The sequence below is a fragment of the Ictalurus punctatus genome, chromosome 14 (genome assembly GCF_001660625.3).
Source record: "Ictalurus punctatus breed USDA103 chromosome 14, Coco_2.0, whole genome shotgun sequence".
NCBI classification, from domain to species: domain Eukaryota; kingdom Metazoa; phylum Chordata; class Actinopteri; order Siluriformes; family Ictaluridae; genus Ictalurus; species Ictalurus punctatus.
The window spans coordinates 22,327,450-22,347,648 of NC_030429.2; the positions used below are offsets into that span (position 1 = coordinate 22,327,450).

The 20,199-nt window shown below is 41.8% G+C and overlaps 1 protein-coding gene across 2 annotated transcripts in view; it reads left to right on the top strand.

Annotated features, from left to right (window-relative positions):
- Positions 1 to 20,199, top strand: part of slc25a22a (solute carrier family 25 member 22a) — a 30,821-nt gene that overhangs the window by 4,981 nt on the left and 5,641 nt on the right. The window contains exons 2-11 of one of the 2 annotated variants that reach the window (XM_053685941.1): positions 3,082 to 4,668; positions 8,090 to 8,231; positions 8,367 to 8,492; positions 8,610 to 8,665; positions 8,838 to 8,928; positions 9,725 to 9,782; positions 12,304 to 12,364; positions 14,799 to 14,946; positions 15,086 to 15,240; positions 17,860 to 17,935. In XM_053685941.1, coding sequence (XP_053541916.1) covers positions 8,212 to 8,231; positions 8,367 to 8,492; positions 8,610 to 8,665; positions 8,838 to 8,928; positions 9,725 to 9,782; positions 12,304 to 12,364; positions 14,799 to 14,946; positions 15,086 to 15,240; positions 17,860 to 17,935 — 791 coding nt within the window. In that variant the 5' untranslated portion in view covers positions 3,082 to 4,668; positions 8,090 to 8,211. The remainder of the gene's footprint in view (positions 1 to 3,081; positions 4,669 to 8,089; positions 8,232 to 8,366; positions 8,493 to 8,609; positions 8,666 to 8,837; positions 8,929 to 9,724; positions 9,783 to 12,303; positions 12,365 to 14,798; positions 14,947 to 15,085; positions 15,241 to 17,859; positions 17,936 to 20,199) is intronic. The other variant, XM_017484968.3, reaches the window with a different exon arrangement.

A 20,199-nucleotide genomic window follows, 5' to 3' on the forward strand; every position in this document is an offset into this window, starting at 1 on the left:
GTAGATTCTATCATTTGGCTAAAGAGATCCTCGAGTATTTGATTTGAGCACACAAAGGAGGAATGTGGATAAGGACAGTTTTTAACTCAGGGCCATCCTTTCTGGAGCTAATTCTCTGGTGCATGACACTCCACAGTAATACCATATTCACGTTCAGCCTAAATAATCAGGATATAGTACTGCAACTGCTTCCTGTCTCTTTGTCTCTGCCTTATTTGCACTAATGTTGAGCCTAGCTATCTGCAGCACACAGTCATTAAGTCAATCAGTGAGCTTTATCACTGATTAGCATTGGTTTGTTTTCTTGCGGTCAATGTCTTCATGGAGTTCGTGTTCCCTGAGTGAGTTAATCGTCTTTCTTTTCTGAAAGAGGTCAGAATGAGCAAATTCACTGCCAGTACAAATGCACTGAGACATCTCATGGAAATACAGAGCCCTCCACTAATATTGGCACCCTTGGTAAATATGAGCAAAGAAGCCTGTGAAAACGTGTCTTTATTGTTTAATCTTTTGATATTTTGTTGAAAAAAAAAGTCACAAAAATACTGCTCTCATTGATGTCAAACAATTGCAAACACAACACAGGTTTATTAAAAAAATCTTTGTTAAATATAGGTATGCAACAATTATTGGCACCTTTTTAGTCAGTACTTTGTGCTACGTCCCTTTGCCAAGATAACAGCTCTGAGTCTTCTCCTATAATGCCCGATGAGGTTGGAGAATACATGGCAAGGGATCTGAGAGCGTTCCTCCATACAGAATCTCTCCAGATTCTTCCGATTTCGCGGTCCATGCTGGTGGACTCTCCTCTTCAGTTCACTCCACAGGTTTTCTATGGGGTTCAGGTCAGGGGACTGGGATGGTCATGGCAGGACCTTGATTTTGTGGCCAGTAAACCATTTCTGTGTTGATTTTGATGTATGTTTTGGATCATTGTCCTGCTGGAAGATCCAACCACGGCCCATTTGAAGCTTTCTGGCAGAGGCAGTCAGGTTTTCATTTAATATCTGATGATATCTGATAGAGTCCATGATGCCATGTATCCTAACAAAATGTCCAGGTCCTCTGGCAGAAAAACAGTCCCAAAACATTAAAGATCCAGCTCCATATTTAACCGTGGGCATGAGGTACTTTTCCATATGGCTATCTCTCTGTGTGCGCCAAAACCACCTCTGTGTTTATTACCAAAAAGCTCTATTTATGGTCTCATCTGAGCATAGAACCCGATCCCATTTGAAGTTCCAGTAGTGTCGGCAAACTGAAGACGCTCGAGATTGTTTTTGGATGAGAGTAGAGGCTTTTTTCTTGAATCCCTTCCAAACACCTTGTGGTGATGTGATCCTTGGAGATTTTTCAGCCACTTGAACCATCCTCTTCACAGTGCGTTGAGACGATATAGACACACGTCCAATTCTATTTTCAATGCTTGTGCTATTCCCTTATAGCCACTTCCCATTTTGTGATTCTCAACAACCTTTTGCCGCACATCACAGCTATATTCCTTGGTCTTACCCATTGTTATGACTGACTGAGGGAATTTGGCCTGTGTGTTACCTCATATTTATACCCCTGTGAAACAGGAAGTCATGGTTGAACAATTTCCTGTTTCTACGTGTACTAAAAAATTTAACATATCAATGGGAATATACGTCAAATATATTTTTCTCATATGGGTGCCAATAACACCTATATTTAACATATATATCGGATAAAACTATGTTGTGTTTGCAATTCTTTGATATCCATGAGAGCAAAGTATTTTTGTGAATTTTTCTTTAAAAAATAAAAGATCAAAAGGTTAAACAATAAAGACAATTCTTCACAGCCTTCTTTGCTCATATTTACCAGGGGTGCCAATATTAGTGGAGGGCATTGTAGTGAAGAACATTTTGATCCATTTGAGTGACTGACTGTTGAGTGCATCTGTTCAACACGTACAATAGGTTGCATCCGTATAATATAGGGCACAGTGTGGAATTTGAACTGTGTTTGCGTTGTGGTGTTTGTTTGTTTTTTTCTTGGACAAATGATAAATCCATTAGCTAACCCATTAGGCAAGTAAAAGCTCCAGTGTGCTAGGCTAAAAACTGGTGGTTAATGTAATATAATAACGTAAAGTGAGCTAGTTAAGTGTACGGATACAAAGGGAATGGAACGAGTATATGATTTCTGTCCTCTTCTATCAAGGTTCATGAAGTAGCACAGGAGTGTGTTTGCACTCCTGATAAGAGGTCAGCCAGTCTTTGGGCAATATTTTGGCTATGAGCTGTGCTATTCCGTCCTTATATCCCATGTAAAAGTACAAAAAAAAAGTCAGGCTAGCTTCTTTATTTTCCCTTGATGTGTGTAACGGTGAGGTGACTGTTACTTATATAACTGAAGATTTACATAACGGCTTTGTGCTGGAATTTTCCTGATTCTATCCTGGGCATTATGGGTGGGCGATGTGGCAAAAATATCATACCACGATATTTCAAGGTATTTCTACGATACACGATATGCATCATGATATACAGGATTCCTAATAAGCTGGCAGCAAAACAGTAACACTATATTTAAAAGTTTACTTTTAAGTATTTGTTTGATGATGCTTTTATTTAACGTGTACGCATTTTGCTCTCAAAACAGTTTCAGTTCTTCATGGCATGGATTCCACAAGATGTTGGAAACGTTCCATTGAGATTCTGGTTCATGTTGACATGACTGCCTCACGCAATTCCTGCACATTTTTCATGCTGTGAATCTCCTGTTCTACCACGTCCCAAACTGTTCTATGCTGGATTCAGATCTGACTGAGAAGGCCACGGAAGAACACTGAACTCATTGTCATGTTCATATTTGAGACTACTTTCGCTTTGTGACATGGTGCATTTAGCAGATGGGTAAATTGTGGACATGAAGGGATGCACGTGGTCAGTAACAATACTCAGATAGTCTGTGGCATTCAAGCGATGATTGATTTGTATTAACAGGCCAGGAAAACATTCCCCACACCGTTACACCACCTCCACCAGCCTGCACTGTTGACATGGATTCATGCTGTTGGTGCCAAATTCTGACTCTACCATCTGTGTGTTTCAGCAGAAATCGAGATTCATTAGACCAGGCTATGTTTTTCCAGTCTTCTGTCCAGTTTTGGTGAGCCTGTGCCTACTGCAGCCTCAGCTTTCTGTTCTTGGCCGACAGAAGTGGAACCCGACGTGGTCTTCTGCTGTTGTAGTCCTTCCACCTCAAGGTTCGACGTGTTGTGCATTCTGGGATGCTTTTCTGCTCACCATAATTCTACAGAGTGATTATCTGAGTTACTGTAGCCTTTCTGTCAGCTCAAACCAGTCTGATCATTCTACATTGACCTCTCTCATCAACAAGGTGTTTCCGTCTTCAGAACTGCTGCTCACTGGATGATTTTTCTGTATCGCACCATTCTGAGTAAACTCTAGAGACTGTTGTGAGTGAAAATCCCAGAAGATCAGCAGTTATATAAATACTCAAACCAGCCCGTCTGGCACCAACAATCATACCACGGTCGAAATCGCCGAGATCACTACTGCAGCAGAAACCATGACAACAAAAAAAGGCGAGAGAGAGAGAAAATGATGAGAAGAATTCCCACCCGCACAGTTCACACCGTTTCTTCTTGGTGCTATATCGTGCACAGAGGCGATTTTTGATTTTATTGAATCTTTTCCCGGTTCACTTTGTTTCACTCTTATCTCACGCGCTGATACACTGTAATGACGGTAACCGTGTAAGTACCTTGCAAAGGGAAGATCTGAGCCAAACAACAGATGAATAGAATCATTTTAAAAGCTATTACTGCAACACATGGTCATTTCTGAACAGTAAACAGTGTAGTACAGAAAACAAACAAAAAATGATTAGTGTTTAGCCATAATGAATTGCTAACATGGCAGTTTTTAGATCAAAGCCTGTGATTGGGAATAATACGATTGTGAGGAATTACAACAATGTAGAAGGTTTATATAAAGAAAGAAATTAAAGACGAGGAAAAAATACAGAAATCACCACAGATGGCCTACACCTGTTGATCGTTATAAAGTAGTATAAAGGCTTCATCGAAGAGATACGTCCTGAGACGGGTTTTAAACATGCTCGCGGAGGTTCGAGGATCTAATAAACATCGGGTGCTCCGTTCCACAACTTTGTGATCTCCTTGACCCTTTAAGGACTATCAAGAAGTAGCTGGTAGTTCGATCTAAGAGATCTCTGGGAGTGGTGGAAAACAATAAGCTCATAAATATAACCTTCTGATCGTTCTTGTATTAATCATCATTCTTGCTGCAGAATGAACGGTTTTAGCTGAAATAACTGCAATCAGGTGATTATGTGATCATAACGGGGGACAGCCCTAATAAGAGCATGTACTTTGTAAATGTGCAGTGCATACGGTACGGATAGTCAAAGTTCAGAAGTTTCTTAACTGTTTCAAAGTTCAACACACACACACACACACACCCTCCTGTCTCACTCCAAGGTTGATTTCATTCTAAAGTTGCTTATTTGCTACCTGTATTATCTCAGACCCACGTGTCTGTCATTTTTCTCTCTCTCCGTGGGAATGTGTTGAAGAGTGTCTGAGTTAATTAAAGTCTGTTTTTTTTTTTTTTTTCTTTCTTTCTACAGTTGCTGAACCAATTTCAATCTCTGGTAGGTTTTGTTCTTTGCATTCACTTTTTCAATTGAAGTTTTTTTTTCCTTTTTCGCGAGTAGGAGCGCACACACACACACACATACACACACGCTCGTGGGCAGTTCTGTTGCGTAACGTTTGAGCCGTCATGTTTGTGCAGTGCTCTGCTCACTTGCCAACACTGACCTTATTTTCATGCTAACAGTCAGGTCGTGTGCGCTGATACAGTAGCACATCGTTATGTCCTCTTGAGACTGGAATTGGAAATGTAGAAATGTATTGTGCCGTTGAATTTTACTATCGTGAGCTGGATGTTGCTGGAGTTTAACAAAGAACTCCGTGTGTTCCTCTCGGTTCTCTATTAGTCCTTCACGTTGGCTGCTACGTAATTATTTCACTGCGCTGCTGAATTCTCAACTCTGATTGGTCATTAGACGTTCATTAATTCTCCATAACAGCAGTTCTGGCTTTTATATTAATACACATGTCCTAATACGTCATCATTTCCGTTATAAGAGGTACTCGTGGCAGATACGGTGCAATAATCTATGCGTAATAATAAATGAATTCATAAACATGTTGTTGTTTAGCAAATAAAAACGTATCATCACGGATAAGCTGGAGACTTCTAACGTTTTTGGAAGGAGTCTCCAGTGTCAGGTCTTTGTAACAGTCCTAGCTGAAGCGCTTCCTTTAAGTTTTCCCACCGTGTGAGAGTCTTCAAGACGGGATTTTGCATTTTGCTGCTTCTCGGTTACAAACCACTTTTTTTTTTGGTCTTATAAACTTCGAGAGAGAAAATAGAGAGGCTGGTTAATAAGCGATAAGCGATGACCGGAACTCACTTGTTCAAACATTCCACGACATGTAACATGTAGCTATGAATGGATAAAAACACAACGTTTTGTGTACGCTGCATGAGACAGGACACATGTTGTTGATTGTTTTCCTAACATCATGGCCAGATGTCTCAGAAGTCTATCTATCTATCTGTCTGTCTGTCTGTCTGTCTGTCTGTCTGTCTGTCTGTCTGTCTGGAACACATTATTTACAGACTGTTCATGGATTATGTTTATGACATTATAAAGCTGCAAAAGATTAAGCAGGAAAATAGTCACTGATTTGTTGTTACCTGTGTTGTAGTACAAGCTTTTATTCAAGTATGATGGTGGAGACTATAAGCATGGAGGGAGAATGACTGAACACTAAAGTACAAGAAGGAATTTGTTCAGAGGTTCAAGGTAGGAAAGAAGAGAAGAATGGAGAGATAAGAGAAAGGTAAAGACTGGGTCAAAGGACAAGGTGAAAGGAAGAGTTCAAGAGGAGATGAGCAAGAGTGGCACTAGAGTCAGCATATTCCGCTCTCAGGAAACATGTTCAGTAAAGAATAGAGAGCACTGAAATGAATGCGAGAGAGAGAGAGAGAGAGAGAGAGAGAGAGTGAGAGAGAGAGAGAGAGAGAGAGAGAGAGAGTACAAGATGTGATGACCATGAGAGATTGGAAAGAAACGGAAATATGACTTAGCATAAATGGTAACAGGAAAGCTGGAGGAGTGTATGAAAGGGTTTAGAGGGAGAGAAAGAGAGAGGAAGGAAAAGGAGAGAGGGGCGGAGATGGAGGGTAAAATGATTGGTTGCATGGAGGGGTGGAGAGACGGCCAGAGTAAAACACCTTCCAAATCCTTAGTTTCACATCTGATCAGCATTAGAGCCAGAGATTTATGTGGTTCACTGCCAAGTTACACTTTTACTGGGCATTCAGCTATACTGTGTGAGACTTCGCAATCTTACATAAAACTCCAGAAGCTTCCAGACTAAAACTTTAGAATCTTCCAGACTAAAAAGAATCTTCCAGATTAAAACTTCAGAATCTTCCAGACTAAAAAGAATCTTCCAGATTAAAACTTCAGAATCTTCCAGACTAAAACTGGAATCTTTCAGAATAAAACTCCAGAACCTTCCAGAATAAAGCTCAAAATCTTCCAGAATAAAACTCAAAATCTTACAGAATAAAGCTCAAAATCTTACAGAATAAAACTCTAGAATCTTACAGAATAAAACTCCAGAACCTTCCAAACTAAAACTCAAAATCTTCCAGAATAAAACTCTAGAATCTTCCAGAATAAAACTCTAGAATCTTCCAGAATAAAACTCTAGAATCTTCCAGAATAAAACTCTAGAATCTTACAGAATAAAACTCTAGAATCTTACAGAATAAAACTCTAGAATCTTACAGAATAAAACTCTAGAATCTTACAGAATAAAACTCTAGAATCTTACAGAATAACTTTTCGGAATCTTACAGAATAAAACTGAAATCTTACAGAATAAAACTCTAGAATCTTACAGGATTAAACTCTAGAATCTTACAGAATAAAACTCTAGAATTTTACAGAATACAACTTTGAAATCTTCCCGGATAAGTTTTCGGAATTTTACAGAACAAAACTTTGGAATCTTATCAAATAAATTTTACACACTAAAACAAAACTCCGTAATTTTGCAGAATAAATTCTTGAGAATCTCCTAAATAAATCCTCAGAATCTGCCGTTGCTTGTACATCATCTCTTTTTCTTACATAGGTGCTCGGTCACGGTCCCCTCTATTTCACTGACAGGGTCAGAAGCTCCGTGTGTTTCCTGGTCCCTAGTTTCCTCACGTGTCCGCGTATTGTCAAGCTGGTAACCCATACAGAATGGTGTGGATCTAATCGAAGGTCAGGACATGTGAAGTGGGGCTTACCTCTCTTCAGTATAACTTTAGAAACACAACGTGGCCGTTACGTACACGGTGCACTGGTGCACTGTGCTCTTAGGGACGATACACACAGTTCTGTAGTTAGCTTGTAGTTTCAACTTCTACTGAAGTTTCAAACAGCAACAGAGGCAGAGAAAGTCAGTGATCACTTGACTTGTGTCTTATAGACGCTCATAGGAATAATGTCTCGAATTAATAGGATATAGAGGACATTTAACTTAATCGCTTAGAGATGTTGCCGATAAACTAAAAGGTTATGATAATACAGTGCAAAAGATTGAGAAGGGCATAAGGGGCTCTGTTAAAAATATATTTTATTATTACCTTTGAATACTTTGCAGTTATCATGCAATCCTCCAGAGATCCGAATGGTCTCCAGTGAAAGACAATAGCTAAAATCACTGTGCTTGGTAGGTATGCTGAGTGTGTGTGTGTGTGTGTGTGTGTGTGTGCTGGCTTGTATGTCTGGTTAGCCTTGGGAACTATTCAGGACTTCCACTATAACAGCCAGACAGAGAGAGAGAGAGAGAGAGAGGGAGAGTGATGAGTGAAAAAAGGAAAGGAAAAGAGCAAAGGCAGCCAACAATGAACTATTCCTAGACACATGCATCGAAGTGGTATCTAAGAATATTATGTTCTTGCCGGGTTTAAACCCCTATCTGTCTGTGTGTCTTTCTTAGGTACCACTGGTCAATGTGAATGAGCGCACACACACGCCGAATCCCTACCGACTAAACAAGAACACTGAAATACGTACAAAAAACCTCTCGGACACACATTAAAGAGGCGCTGGCCGACATAAATGGCGGACAAACAGATCAGGTAAGCGTGCGTCCTATCCTTCCCATTGAATGTGACTGAATTATAGATATAGCTGATCTCTTCAGCCCTTTCGTTAGACCCTTCTTGCTCTGGCCTTGTCTTCTGTCTCATTTCTTGATTAATTCCTTCTACCAGTTTGCCTGCCAAGTTAATAAATGGGGGTATCGCTGGCCTGATTGGTGTCACCTGTGTGTTTCCCATCGACTTGGCCAAGACCCGCTTACAGAACCAGCAGAATGGCTCCCGCGTCTACACCAGCATGTACGTACGGACACAGCCACAAACAATGAGCGTAGTGTCTTCACATTCTCCGTTCCCTATTGATATTTCCTGTGTCTGTGCGTCTCTGAGTGCTTTTGGTTGATTTCTGTAATACAGGTCCGATTGCCTTATCAAAACCATTCGCTCCGAAGGATACTTTGGGATGTACAGAGGTGGGTGTTCAGTCCCAAATCAGGAGTCACAGATTTAGGTTTGCAGCCGCATTCCACTCTGCATTTGAACAATTTAGTTGTGATTAAGCAGGTTTGTATGAGGTTTTGGCATATTTATTTATGCATTTATGCGTATGATGATGTCAGCGTCTTCCCCCTGTGGTGTGTTCAGGTGCTGCTGTGAACTTAACTCTTGTTACTCCGGAGAAAGCCATAAAGCTGGCTGCCAATGATTTCTTTAGGCAACATCTCTCCAAGGACGGGTGAGACACACACTCACACACACACACACACACACACACACACAAACACCCCGTTGTGACACACACTAGTAGCCTCGGTTGCAGTTGCACAAATGCACGCATGCACAAAAGAAAGAAGCGTGTGTGTGTGTGTGTCAGAAGAACACAGTCATCCTTCATGCACACAGGCCTGCCGTTGCTGCTGTACATGCCTACACGGTAGAACATCTGGAATCACTTGCTTATAAAGAATGGTGTGTTATTACACAGCGTGGGCTGCTATTGTATGTCAAACATTAATATTAAACACAGGCCGTTCACCAACACTACCCAAAAGTCTCTGTTCAAATGACAGACCGCTCGACCTTCACTGACCGAGTCGCACGTTGGCGCATATCTCCATAGTGACCAGAAACGGGGCCAGTAAATTATTGACTTGACACAATGTGAATTATTAATTCAGGACTGCACTTGTACTAGTGTGTGTGTGTGTGTGTTTGCAATTTGTGTGCATGAGCCAATGAGTATGTGTATTATTTGAATACAATACATAAGCTATTTAGTACAGTACGATATACCGTAATAGCGCTGTGGCACGTCCGTCGTACGATACCATATATCGAATTCCTATTGGATAGCTTGAACATTTGAACGCGTACATATTATAAATAAAAATGGCATTACTGTTGGAGCGATGCAATTCATGGGGTTTATTTCACGGAAGTGTTCTTTAGATATAACGTAACCGGAACTTGCTGGAACGTGCGCTTTTATCTCACTCATTCTCACGTGCTCGTTTATGCTCTGTGTGTTTCAGGCAGAAGCTCACACTTATTAGAGAAATGCTGGCAGGCTGTGGTGCAGGCACATGTCAGGTCAGTTCACACACACACACACACACACGCACACGCACACACGTGCTTTCGGTTATTCATTTATTTTAAGATCCCTGTGCACGAACAGCTATTTTCATCCTCTCTCTTTGACTCGCACATCTGCCTCTGAGAAAGCACTTTTAGCCGTTTACTCGTCATTTCAGCTCTGTGAGCTTGATCTTTTATGGTGTTTTGTGGGCGTCACTAAATTCAAATCAGCTGTGCTGGGCACGCACCTGGTAATTTACGGGTGATTGGCATGAACATACTGAACACATGTGAGTACGAAGAAATTTCAGAGGCTGCGTCTGAAATCGTTCGCTGTGACGGTACGGAATGCACAGCCGATGAAACAGTACGTACTAATCAGTATGTGTGTGTATTATGACTACAACCCCGGACGTACTACATCCGCCATGTTAGCATTGTCATGTGACCTTCGATGTCATCTTAAACACAAGTTGATAATGATATTATTTTAATCGGTCATGGGTCATGTATATATTAGAGCACAGTGAAGTTCTTTTTTTTGCATACCCCAGCATGTCAGGAAGTTGGGGTCAGAGCGCAGGGTCGGTCATGATACAGCGCCCCCTGGAGCAGAAAGGGTTAAGGGCCTTGCTCAAGGGCCCAACAGTGGCAGCTTGGCATTACCCCGACCTTCTGATCAGTAACCCAGAGCCTTAAACGCTAGTGGCTAAGCCATCACTGTTAACAATTTATTCGGGTATTGTTAAAGTCCTGTTTAACCAAGGTTTAATACTTAAAAATAGCTGACGCTGTCTTCCGCGTCTTTGTTTTTTTTCTGAGCTTGTACGCACCAGTCCCGTTGCATCACGGGATTGTTTGACTCGCATAATGTGCATCGGTTGCGTACTGCAAAATCTCACTGGAAGCAGTACGCCGTCTGGGTATTTCTCGCCCACCATTTCTCGCATACTGAGAATTCAGTCATACTACCCCTCTGGCGTACTGCTTTTCGCCTGCTATATAGTAGGTAAGTATGAATTTCTGAAAGTTCTTGGAAATTTTTTTGATTGGTTTAGCTTACTGAACGTATTTATACACAACTTTACTCAAAGATTGATAAATTGAGGCCCAGTCTTTCTACCTGAAGTCCCCGAGCCATAGATATCATATAACTGCGGATTATATAACTGAGCATTATATGACTCGCACCTCCGGGGTTGGGGGTTCGAATCCTGTGTGCTCGGAGTTTGCATGTTCTCCCTGTGCTTCGGGGGTTTCCTTCAGGTACTCCGGTTTCCTCCCCAGTCCAAAGACATGCGCTGTAGGCTGATTAGCATTTCCAAATTGTCCGTAGTGTGTGAATGAGTGTGTGATTGGTTGGCACCCTGCCTTGTTCCTCGAGTCCTCTGGGAGAGGCTCCTGGCGACACCGTGTAGGACAAGCAGTACGAAAAATGGATGGATGAATGGATGGATGAATGGATGGATGAATGGATGGATGGATGGATGGATGAAGTACTCATGTCGTCTTAAGTCTTTCTTTCTGACGAGCTCATCTGACAGTCCAGTCCAACAGAACTGGATTCCTCATTAGTAAATAGGACTGGAGCTACACTGGACTAAACGACGTGATTACAACACTAGACATCATGTGGATTAAGTTGTATTGACCACACGGGCTTTCCGACACTTCCGAATCCATTTAACCGTAATCCCGTCAGCACGTACGAGCGTTCAGGGTGAGAGGTGTGACAAAGGAAAGGACCATGCTCAGTTAAAAACAGTCTTCCATTTGATCCTAAATTGCCATTTATCTCCAAGATAGAGTTTCAGCATCTGCCTGAGTGCAGGCTCTGTGCACAGAATTGGCTCTTTTCCTGATTGCGATAGTTAGACATGCTCTCGTATGGCGTTAATCTCGGACCCCGTACATATCCAATTAACATACTTTGTGATCTTGACAGGGGGGAAAAATTACATGGAAAATCTTCATTAGCTTTTTTTATAGCCTGCTGAAATGAGGAGATAAACAAACATGCCAGATGTGAAAGAGCTGCTCAGGAGATACTAGTGCAGAGTACAATGGTCTTAATTACAGATGGAAGTGTGTACATGTTAATCCCATGGCAACCACATCCTGTCATCTCCTCAGGAGAAAACGAGTCTTACTGTATGTAGCCCAATGGGGGATTAGTAATTGACCTTTATTCTGCACGTGTAAACCGTTATCAGTGCCATATTGGTCTGGCTACACCCACTTCACTCCAGAACACTCCGATCGAATATTAGCTTTTGAATATTAACAGATAATTACCATCAGCATTTCCTGTTTCTTGTTTTACTGACCAACTTCACAGGCAGGACCTCATGCCCGCGATGCTTTAATGACGTCAAAGGGACTAATCGGGACACAGAAATATTAATCGTTGGATTGTCAGATTATATTGTGTCCAGATAGAAAGCTTGTTAGAGTTTTCTTTTTTTTAATTTTTTTTATTAATGTTCTCGTCATGACAAAAGTTTCTTTATCTGTCTTTGTCTGTGACTTGCAGGTCATTGTTACAACACCTATGGAGATGCTGAAAATCCAGCTGCAGGATGCAGGAAGAATTGGTGAGGGATACAATACAATACAATACAACACAACACAACACAACGCAACACAACTTTATTGGCAACCAAAGTTGAAATTTCTCACTGACACCAGCAATATAAAAAAAGAAAGAAAACGTACCATACAGCGCAAATGTTAAAACCAGTAACATAACATAACCATAAATACAAAGGAAATTAAGTTCTCACCTGGATTTTCACTGAAGCTAAGCAGGGTTGAGCCTGGCTAGTACCTGGATGGGAGACCTCCTGGGGAAAAACTAAAGATTAGTGAGGCCAGCAGGGGGTGCTCACCCTGTGGTCTGTGTGGGTCCTAATGCCCCAGTATAGTGACCGGGACACTATGCTATAAAAACAGCACCGTCTTGTGGCTGAGATGTTAAACTGACGTCCTGACTCTCTGTGGTCATTATAAATCCCAGGACACTTATCGTAAAAGACTAGGGGTATAACCCCAGTGCCCTGGTGAAATTCCCCCCATTGGCCCATCTCTATCATGGCCCCCTAATAATAAGCCTGAATTCTCTCCTCTCCACTAATAGCTGGTGTGTGGTGGACGTTCTAATGCACTATGGCTGCCGTCACAATCATCCAGGAGACCCCCCCCCACTATGTAAAGGGATTTGAGTGTCTACAAAAGAGCTATATAAATGTAACTGTAACTATCTAACAACTTAAAGATATTTGAACCTCAATATTATGATTAATATATCCAATGATCATTTGTAAGTATTCTTTTTTTTTTTGCCCTATGCATTACATAGCGTGTTTCGGAAGGCAGTAGAAGAAACTGTTAAAACGTGGGACGAGTAGTATCTTTTAAGATGTACAGTACAACTCGCCTAGTTTGCTCTGCGGCCTGCCAGTTTTGCTGGCTGTATTAGTAACTCTTGCCAGAGTATATCACTGAGTATATTATTGGCCCCAGAGGAATATTGACCCTTATTCCTTTATCCACCAAGCTTGAGTACTGAGAATGATGTTTGTACAAGCATCTGAGGCTACCCTAGGCATAGGCTTGCTGAAACAGGGCAGGTGAAAATCAGAAAAACATCGTCTGGTGTTTTTTTAACCCGATCGTCAGCTCCTTTTTCTTTTTTGTGAGCCTGTCGCTCTCCTCAGAACCCTGTTCTTGACTTACAGGAGTGGATGTTTGCTGTGAACATTAACTAAAGCTCTTGACCTGCGTCTGCGTGATTTGATGCGTTGTGCCGCTGACACATGACTGGTACAGGTCTTCTATTAAAGTGTGTGTATACAGTATATGCTACAAAGTATTTAATCATCTGCAATCACACAGAAACCAAGGGGTTCGCCTCACACCTCTCGCCCTGTGTGTGTGGAGTTCGCATGTTCTCCCCGTGGGGGTTTCCTCCGGGTACTCCGGTTTCCTCCCCCAGTCCAAAGACATGCACGGTAGCCTGATTGGCGTGTCCAAAGTGTCCGTAGTGTATAAATGTGTGTGAATGTGTATGAGATGGATTGGCACCTCGTCCAGGGTGTACCCCGCCTTGTGCCCCATGCTCCCTGGGATATTATCCAGATTCCCCGTGACCATGTAGGATAAGCGGTATAGAAAATGGATGGATGGATGGAACAAGTCACAAATGTATGTAAACTCTGATTGAAATCAGAGCTCACATATTTAAGTAAAATCATATTTATTCTCTCAGACCTCACACTAAAACCGTCTTTAGGAACAGAGTGCCTCAGTGGTGCCTCACTGATGAATAAGTGTCGCTTAGAGTCGAGGTGCTGGAATAAGGCTGAAACAAACACTCAAGTGTGGAGACGGAAAAGAAAATTAGGAGAGGGCCAGAGTCAACGGTCCATTATAAAACACTGCCCTCAAGTGGCCAACATCATATATAGCTCGTAAAAAAACCCCAACTTGCCTTAAAGTGTATAATTATAATAAATGCAATATATCAGGGTGTATGTAATGTATCTAGAGATTGTTAGAAATCTAATGCCGATGTTACTGATGTTATAAAATGGTATCATAATGGATAGAGTGAATCATTTCTAATGTTTTTTTCCAGACGTGACTCATCGTCTAAGTTAGTCTGAATTTCTGAATGCTGGTTCTGGAGTAGCATCGACCTGCACATTTTGGTGATTTCCCTCATCCTGGTTAAGCTTGTGAATTAGCTGAATCAGGCGAATTGGGAGCATGGAAGCCACCGAACGGTGCAGGAAACACATGAGAGATAAATGAGAAATAAATGAAAATGTCCAAGTAATAGGCATTTATGGATTTAAATGGATTATGTGTGTTCGAAAAAGCATCAAAATGGAGCCAGGACTGGAAAAGACTAGTATGTTTGGGCTAAAATATTTTCAGTCAGTGCTAGCTTTGGTGATTCTTGTGTCTCTGTGTGTGTGTGTGTGTGTGTGTGTGTGTGTGTGTGTGTATGTATGCCTATATGCATAGCTGCTCAGAGGAAGCTGATGCCACAAGCCGTGTCTCCTGGTGGCTCCGTGGAGGTGAAGAGCCAGACTGCGATGCAGCTCACACGACAGTTGCTGAGAGAAAAAGGCATTGCTGGACTCTATAAAGGGTTAGGAGCCACTCTACTCAGGTACTCAACACACACACACACACACACACACACACACCCACACACACCCACACACACATGGCAAGTTTTTTTTCTCTGTTTCTGATTCATTCCCTCATTGTTCATCTCTCTCTCTCTCTCTCTCTCTCTCTCTCTGCAGGGACGTTCCTTTCTCCATCATCTACTTTCCTCTATTTGCTAATCTGAATAATTTGGGGAAGAGGGGAAAGGACGGTCCTGCCCCCTTCTACGTCTCCTTCGTATCGGGCTGTATCGCCGGCAGTACGGCTGCTGTAGCAGTCAACCCTGTAGACGGTGAGTGCCAGAGAGTGAGATTCAGACCTAGAGATTCAAATGACGATTTCCTGCTCTCGGATACACTCCGTCTAACCCCTAAAAGATTGTTCGGTTAGTTCTTCCGAGGGAATAGGGAACGATTCTTACGTGTATAACGCTACGACGCAGACTTCCTTTCCGAACCGGTTCGAACACGGGGTCAGTTTTTTCTTTTTCAGAAAAAGTCGAGCCGCTTTAGAAAGCTAGCGCCGTTAACCATCCATCGAATCCTCATGCGTAGGACAGGCCAGGTATTGACGTCTCTAGGAGAGAGTAGCACAGGGATGACATTTAGAGTGAAGGAGCAGCCAGGAACACAATTACAGCCAACAAACCACTTATCGATTGAATCATTAGTGTGTCCACACAGAGTGCTTTCACAAACCGTGGCAAAAGCTAAACGCCGTTTTGTTCAAGGTTTGTTATTTTTTCAATGGTGAGGCAAGGGTATTGAGGGTATTAGTGTTTCAGCTGAGGATACACGCACAGAATGTCTTGCGCTCATACAAACTGCATGATTACTAGAGAAACGATATGACCCTGTATGTGTGATATGTGATTTCAAGCAGATTTTTCATTAAAGGGGTCATGAGTTGAGAAATCTAATTTTCTTTGATCTTTTGACATATAAGAGGTGATTGTAGTATAAAAACATCCTGTACGTTTCAGAACTCCAAATGTCCTCGTTAGTCCAATAAAAAACAGCTTTTGTTGAACCCTAGTGTCATATTTCCTCTCAGTATGACATCATAGTGCGACGAAAGACCGCCTCTGCAGAAGAAGATCGACGCCTACTTCTACATCATTGCCTCTTTAGCCCCGCCCACCATCATTGCCTCTTTAGACCCGCCCACGAAGACGTCGTGCAGTGCCGAGTTGTGGAAAATCACAGTCTTTGCGTTGCCTTCCTCGTGATCATAACACTAGGAAACGTTCTTTTTACCGAAGTTCCAGATCGCGTCAGTAAGACACTGTTCATATCTTCGCTTCATTTTACTGCGGATCTGTTTTTAAACAAGACACGGTTCGACGCAGGCTTCTCAGAGCGACTGAAAATAAATAAAAGACGATGCAGTGCCGACTATATCGCAACACGCAAGTGTTTTTTTTTTTTTTTTAACCATGTCTCACTATTGCCTTGTCTCTTACAGATCGTTTGATATGTACTGAGTATTTATACGTTTTTAACCAAAACGACCCATATTCCACACGTGCAATGGTGGGGGCGTTAAAAATGACCCAATCATAGCAGTGGGCGTTTACATCCAAGTCTTGAATGTAGCACGCCCGTCAAAACGGAGTGTTCCAAAGAGAGGGTCAAAAACAGGATAGAAAATACCCCATTCCGTCTAAATGATGATGCTTTTTGATGTACAGATCTTGCTAACATTATAAGTGGACCTCAGAGAACATTAAAAAAAAAGACAGTTCATGACCCCTTTAATAAAATTTTAACCCAGGATTCTCGAAGAGCTATTCGCTTAGGGCCGTCCCCTATCGTTCGTTCATATTAAAGCGGCTTGAACACTTTTATAGAATTACTAACTGTATTATTACAAACCCTGAGCAGATTTGCTCATGCATGATTCAACCTGGACTGTACCATTTATTTGAAAGAAGAAGAAAAAAGAATCAGCATGAATGGCTGAAGGAACAGTTCCTTCATCCGGACTTGCTAAAAAACATTGACTCTTTTCCAGTGACTTTTTTTTCCCAGAATGGTTGTTATTTCCTGTTAGCGTCTGCTGGTGAAGCTCAGCAGGATGTGTAAATAATGTACGTATAGAACGAGCTAACACCTTTCTAGCCGGCAGACCGGATATCGACTGATCAGATGCTTTCGTTCAGTATAAACAAATGATTTATTTTCTCGCCGCAAGTCTGTTATAAGATTAGTCCGGACGCTGTTGGGTTTCTGTGTGTAGAGTATCGTGACTCTGGGTTTAGCTGCTGACGAGCAGCGTGATGGGAAACGGGAGGGGTTTGAGCCCCCATACCGGGCGAACAATTCACACCTCTCCACAGTAACACTGGTACAGAGATAAAACTGACAGCACTGTAGCTTTTTCGGTGGTCCAGCGCCGTATAGATCTTCCACAATCAAATAACATTAGCGTTTAAACCAAGTCGGCTAGGGAAAAAAAGAAATGGCTATGAAAAACTGCTAATTAAAGCCTCGAGTGTCTACTTTCATATCAGTCATTAACCACTACTGTGGAGTGTGATATTATAAATAACTGTAACGCTGGACACGGGCGCCCCAAAACAGGTGGAAATTCCTTTCTTTTTTTTGGCTTTGTGTAAAAAGAGTTACTCAGACACGAATACAGCTTGTCTCTTACTGAGAAACGGATACGTCCTCTGTCTCTTCAGCCGCCTCAAAGGGTGTCACGCGTATTTCCCTGTAATTTATCGGCTTCTGGACCACCCCTGGATGTGTGGCAGCTAAATACTGGGGTTCGGGATAGAGATACAGGTTATCTAGAGGTCTTATGCAACATTACATGCAACACTGAATAGTCTTTATGTATGTATGTGTGTGTGTGTGTGTGTGTGTGTGTGTGTGTGTGTGTGTGTGTGTTTTGTTTTGCAATACAGTGATAAAAACCAGGCTGCAGTCGCTAACACGTGGCAGTCAGGAGGACACATACAGCGGCGTGACTGACTGCATCAGGTGACTTCAATCTCTCTTTGTTCTCATTGGCTACTCAGAGTGATGTCCGACTCGCGTATATCGTCAGGCGAAGGTCAGAATTGATCCGTCGGTTTCTGTTATCTGATAATATACGAGTGGGCAGTTCTTACACTGGTTTTGTTCCAGCAATTGTTAACATTATTTCCAAATGAGCACCATTTCAAAATTTTTTGCCCGAGCGAGTGGTTCTCCGACGTGTCCTCGGAGTGCTCATATTTTTGCTAACGACTCACATGTGGACAGAGGGGGGAAAAAAATGTTGTCCATTTGGGGGCCCTGAGGACTCGTTTGAGAGTTATTAGTATAAATGATTAAGATAAGTGATGAAATGCGATATTTGGGAACTGCAAGCCAGATCAGAAATAAAATACTAAAAGTACTGTTCTGCATAGGACTGAATCCCCTTAGCCAGATCTTCTATATTAAAGTTATGAATGACGATTCAAGAGCAGGACCACCATCACCGACCTTCTCAACATGTACTGTATGATATCAGACTTGCAGAATTGTGGCTGTCTTATAATAAACGAGCAAATTAAGCCATGTATGAGACATACAGCTAGAAATTCCCTGGAATCCTCCAATCAAATGTTAGATTTTCTTCATATATACTGTACACTATGTGTACAGCCAAAAATATGTAGACACCTGATCATCACAGCAATATGTGTTCCCATTCCAGCTTTAGTCCCCACTTTGCTGCTATAATAACCTCCACGATTCTAGGAAGGCTTTCCATTAGATTTTGGAGTGTGGATGTGGGGATTTGTGTTCATTCAGGTACAAGAGTATTAATGAGATCAGGTACTGATGTTTCATGAGGAGGTCTGTTCCAGTTCATCCCAAAGGTGTTCAGTGGGGTTAAGGTCCAAGCTCAACCTTGGCAAACCATGTCTTCATGGAGATCGCTTTGTGCACTGGAGCATCGTCAGGCTGGAACAGGTTCGCGCCTCTTAGTTCCAGTGAAGGGAAACTGTAATTCTGCAGCGTCCAAAGACATTCTAGATCATTTTGTGCTTCCAGCTTTGCTGTTGGACAGTTTGGGGAAGAACCACATATGGGTGTGATGGTCAGGTGTCCACAAACTTTTGGCCGTATGACGTACACATTAAGAAGAAGAAAAGGAGAAATCTGGCTTGTTATAGTGAGTAAGAAAAGAAGGAATCTCATCATTGTCTGAGAAAAAAACAAACAATTAAAACAATTTAATATGAAGACCTGAAGACTCCTCACAGGTCACAAAGCATTCTCCTTGCTCCAGGATTAGGGGAGGGTGTCCTAGATTAGATATGAAACATCCACAAGCAATGGCATTCAAGCCATGTGTTTTACACATATTTCGGTAATAATAATAATAATAATAATAATAATAATAATAAAAGCTGCAAGCAGCAATTTTAGGGGCCAAGCACCGAGACTTGCCGTGAGCCGCACATTCACAGACGCACTACAATTTTTCCCAAGCGATCACAGGAAAGAAGAGTCCTAACTTTAGGAAAAAAGGATTCAAGAATGATTTGTAATTTCACTCATGATGTGTGTGTTTTGACCACAGACAGAGGTGGAATTCTCTGACTGTAGGAGGAAAGGTCCAGATGGACTCTTGTGGTGTTAGTTGCTACTTTGACCTGAGGTCATGATTGCTACTGCTCTGACCTGAATTTTTTCTTTAAAACATCTTTTTTTCTCCCTCATCATTCTCAGGCCTTTTTCCCCACTTTATCCAAGTTTAGACATGTCTCAAGATGATGTGAGGCAGATTTGGTGAAGATTGGGACAAAATTTGGAGGAGGAGTAGCATAATAAGCGGTTAGACGTAACCATTTTTGGCATGCTATTGTAACTTTTGACCAGTAGGTGGTGCTGGCATGAAATTTGCTGCATACCGTTTGGAGCGTTCAAAATTCTTACTTTTAAAAGAACTTTTATGAGGCTTACTCTGAAGATGACGTGAGCCAGATTTGGTCATGATTGGACAAAATTTGTAGGAGTAGCGAAAAAACAAAAACTTTTGACAAAATCCAAGATGGCGGAAAATCTAATGAGGTGGAAATGATTGTCATAGGGTGTGTTGAACTCACCTCGACCCAGGGAGTCCTGGGATGCCTTTTAAATTTTGGACACGGTTCAAAAGTTATGACCATAAACATACTTCCAAATTGGGCCCAAATTTGACCAGATGGTGACGCTAGTGCGTTGGTCAGAATGTTCCTTAGACCCTCCGCAATCAACGTACCAAATTT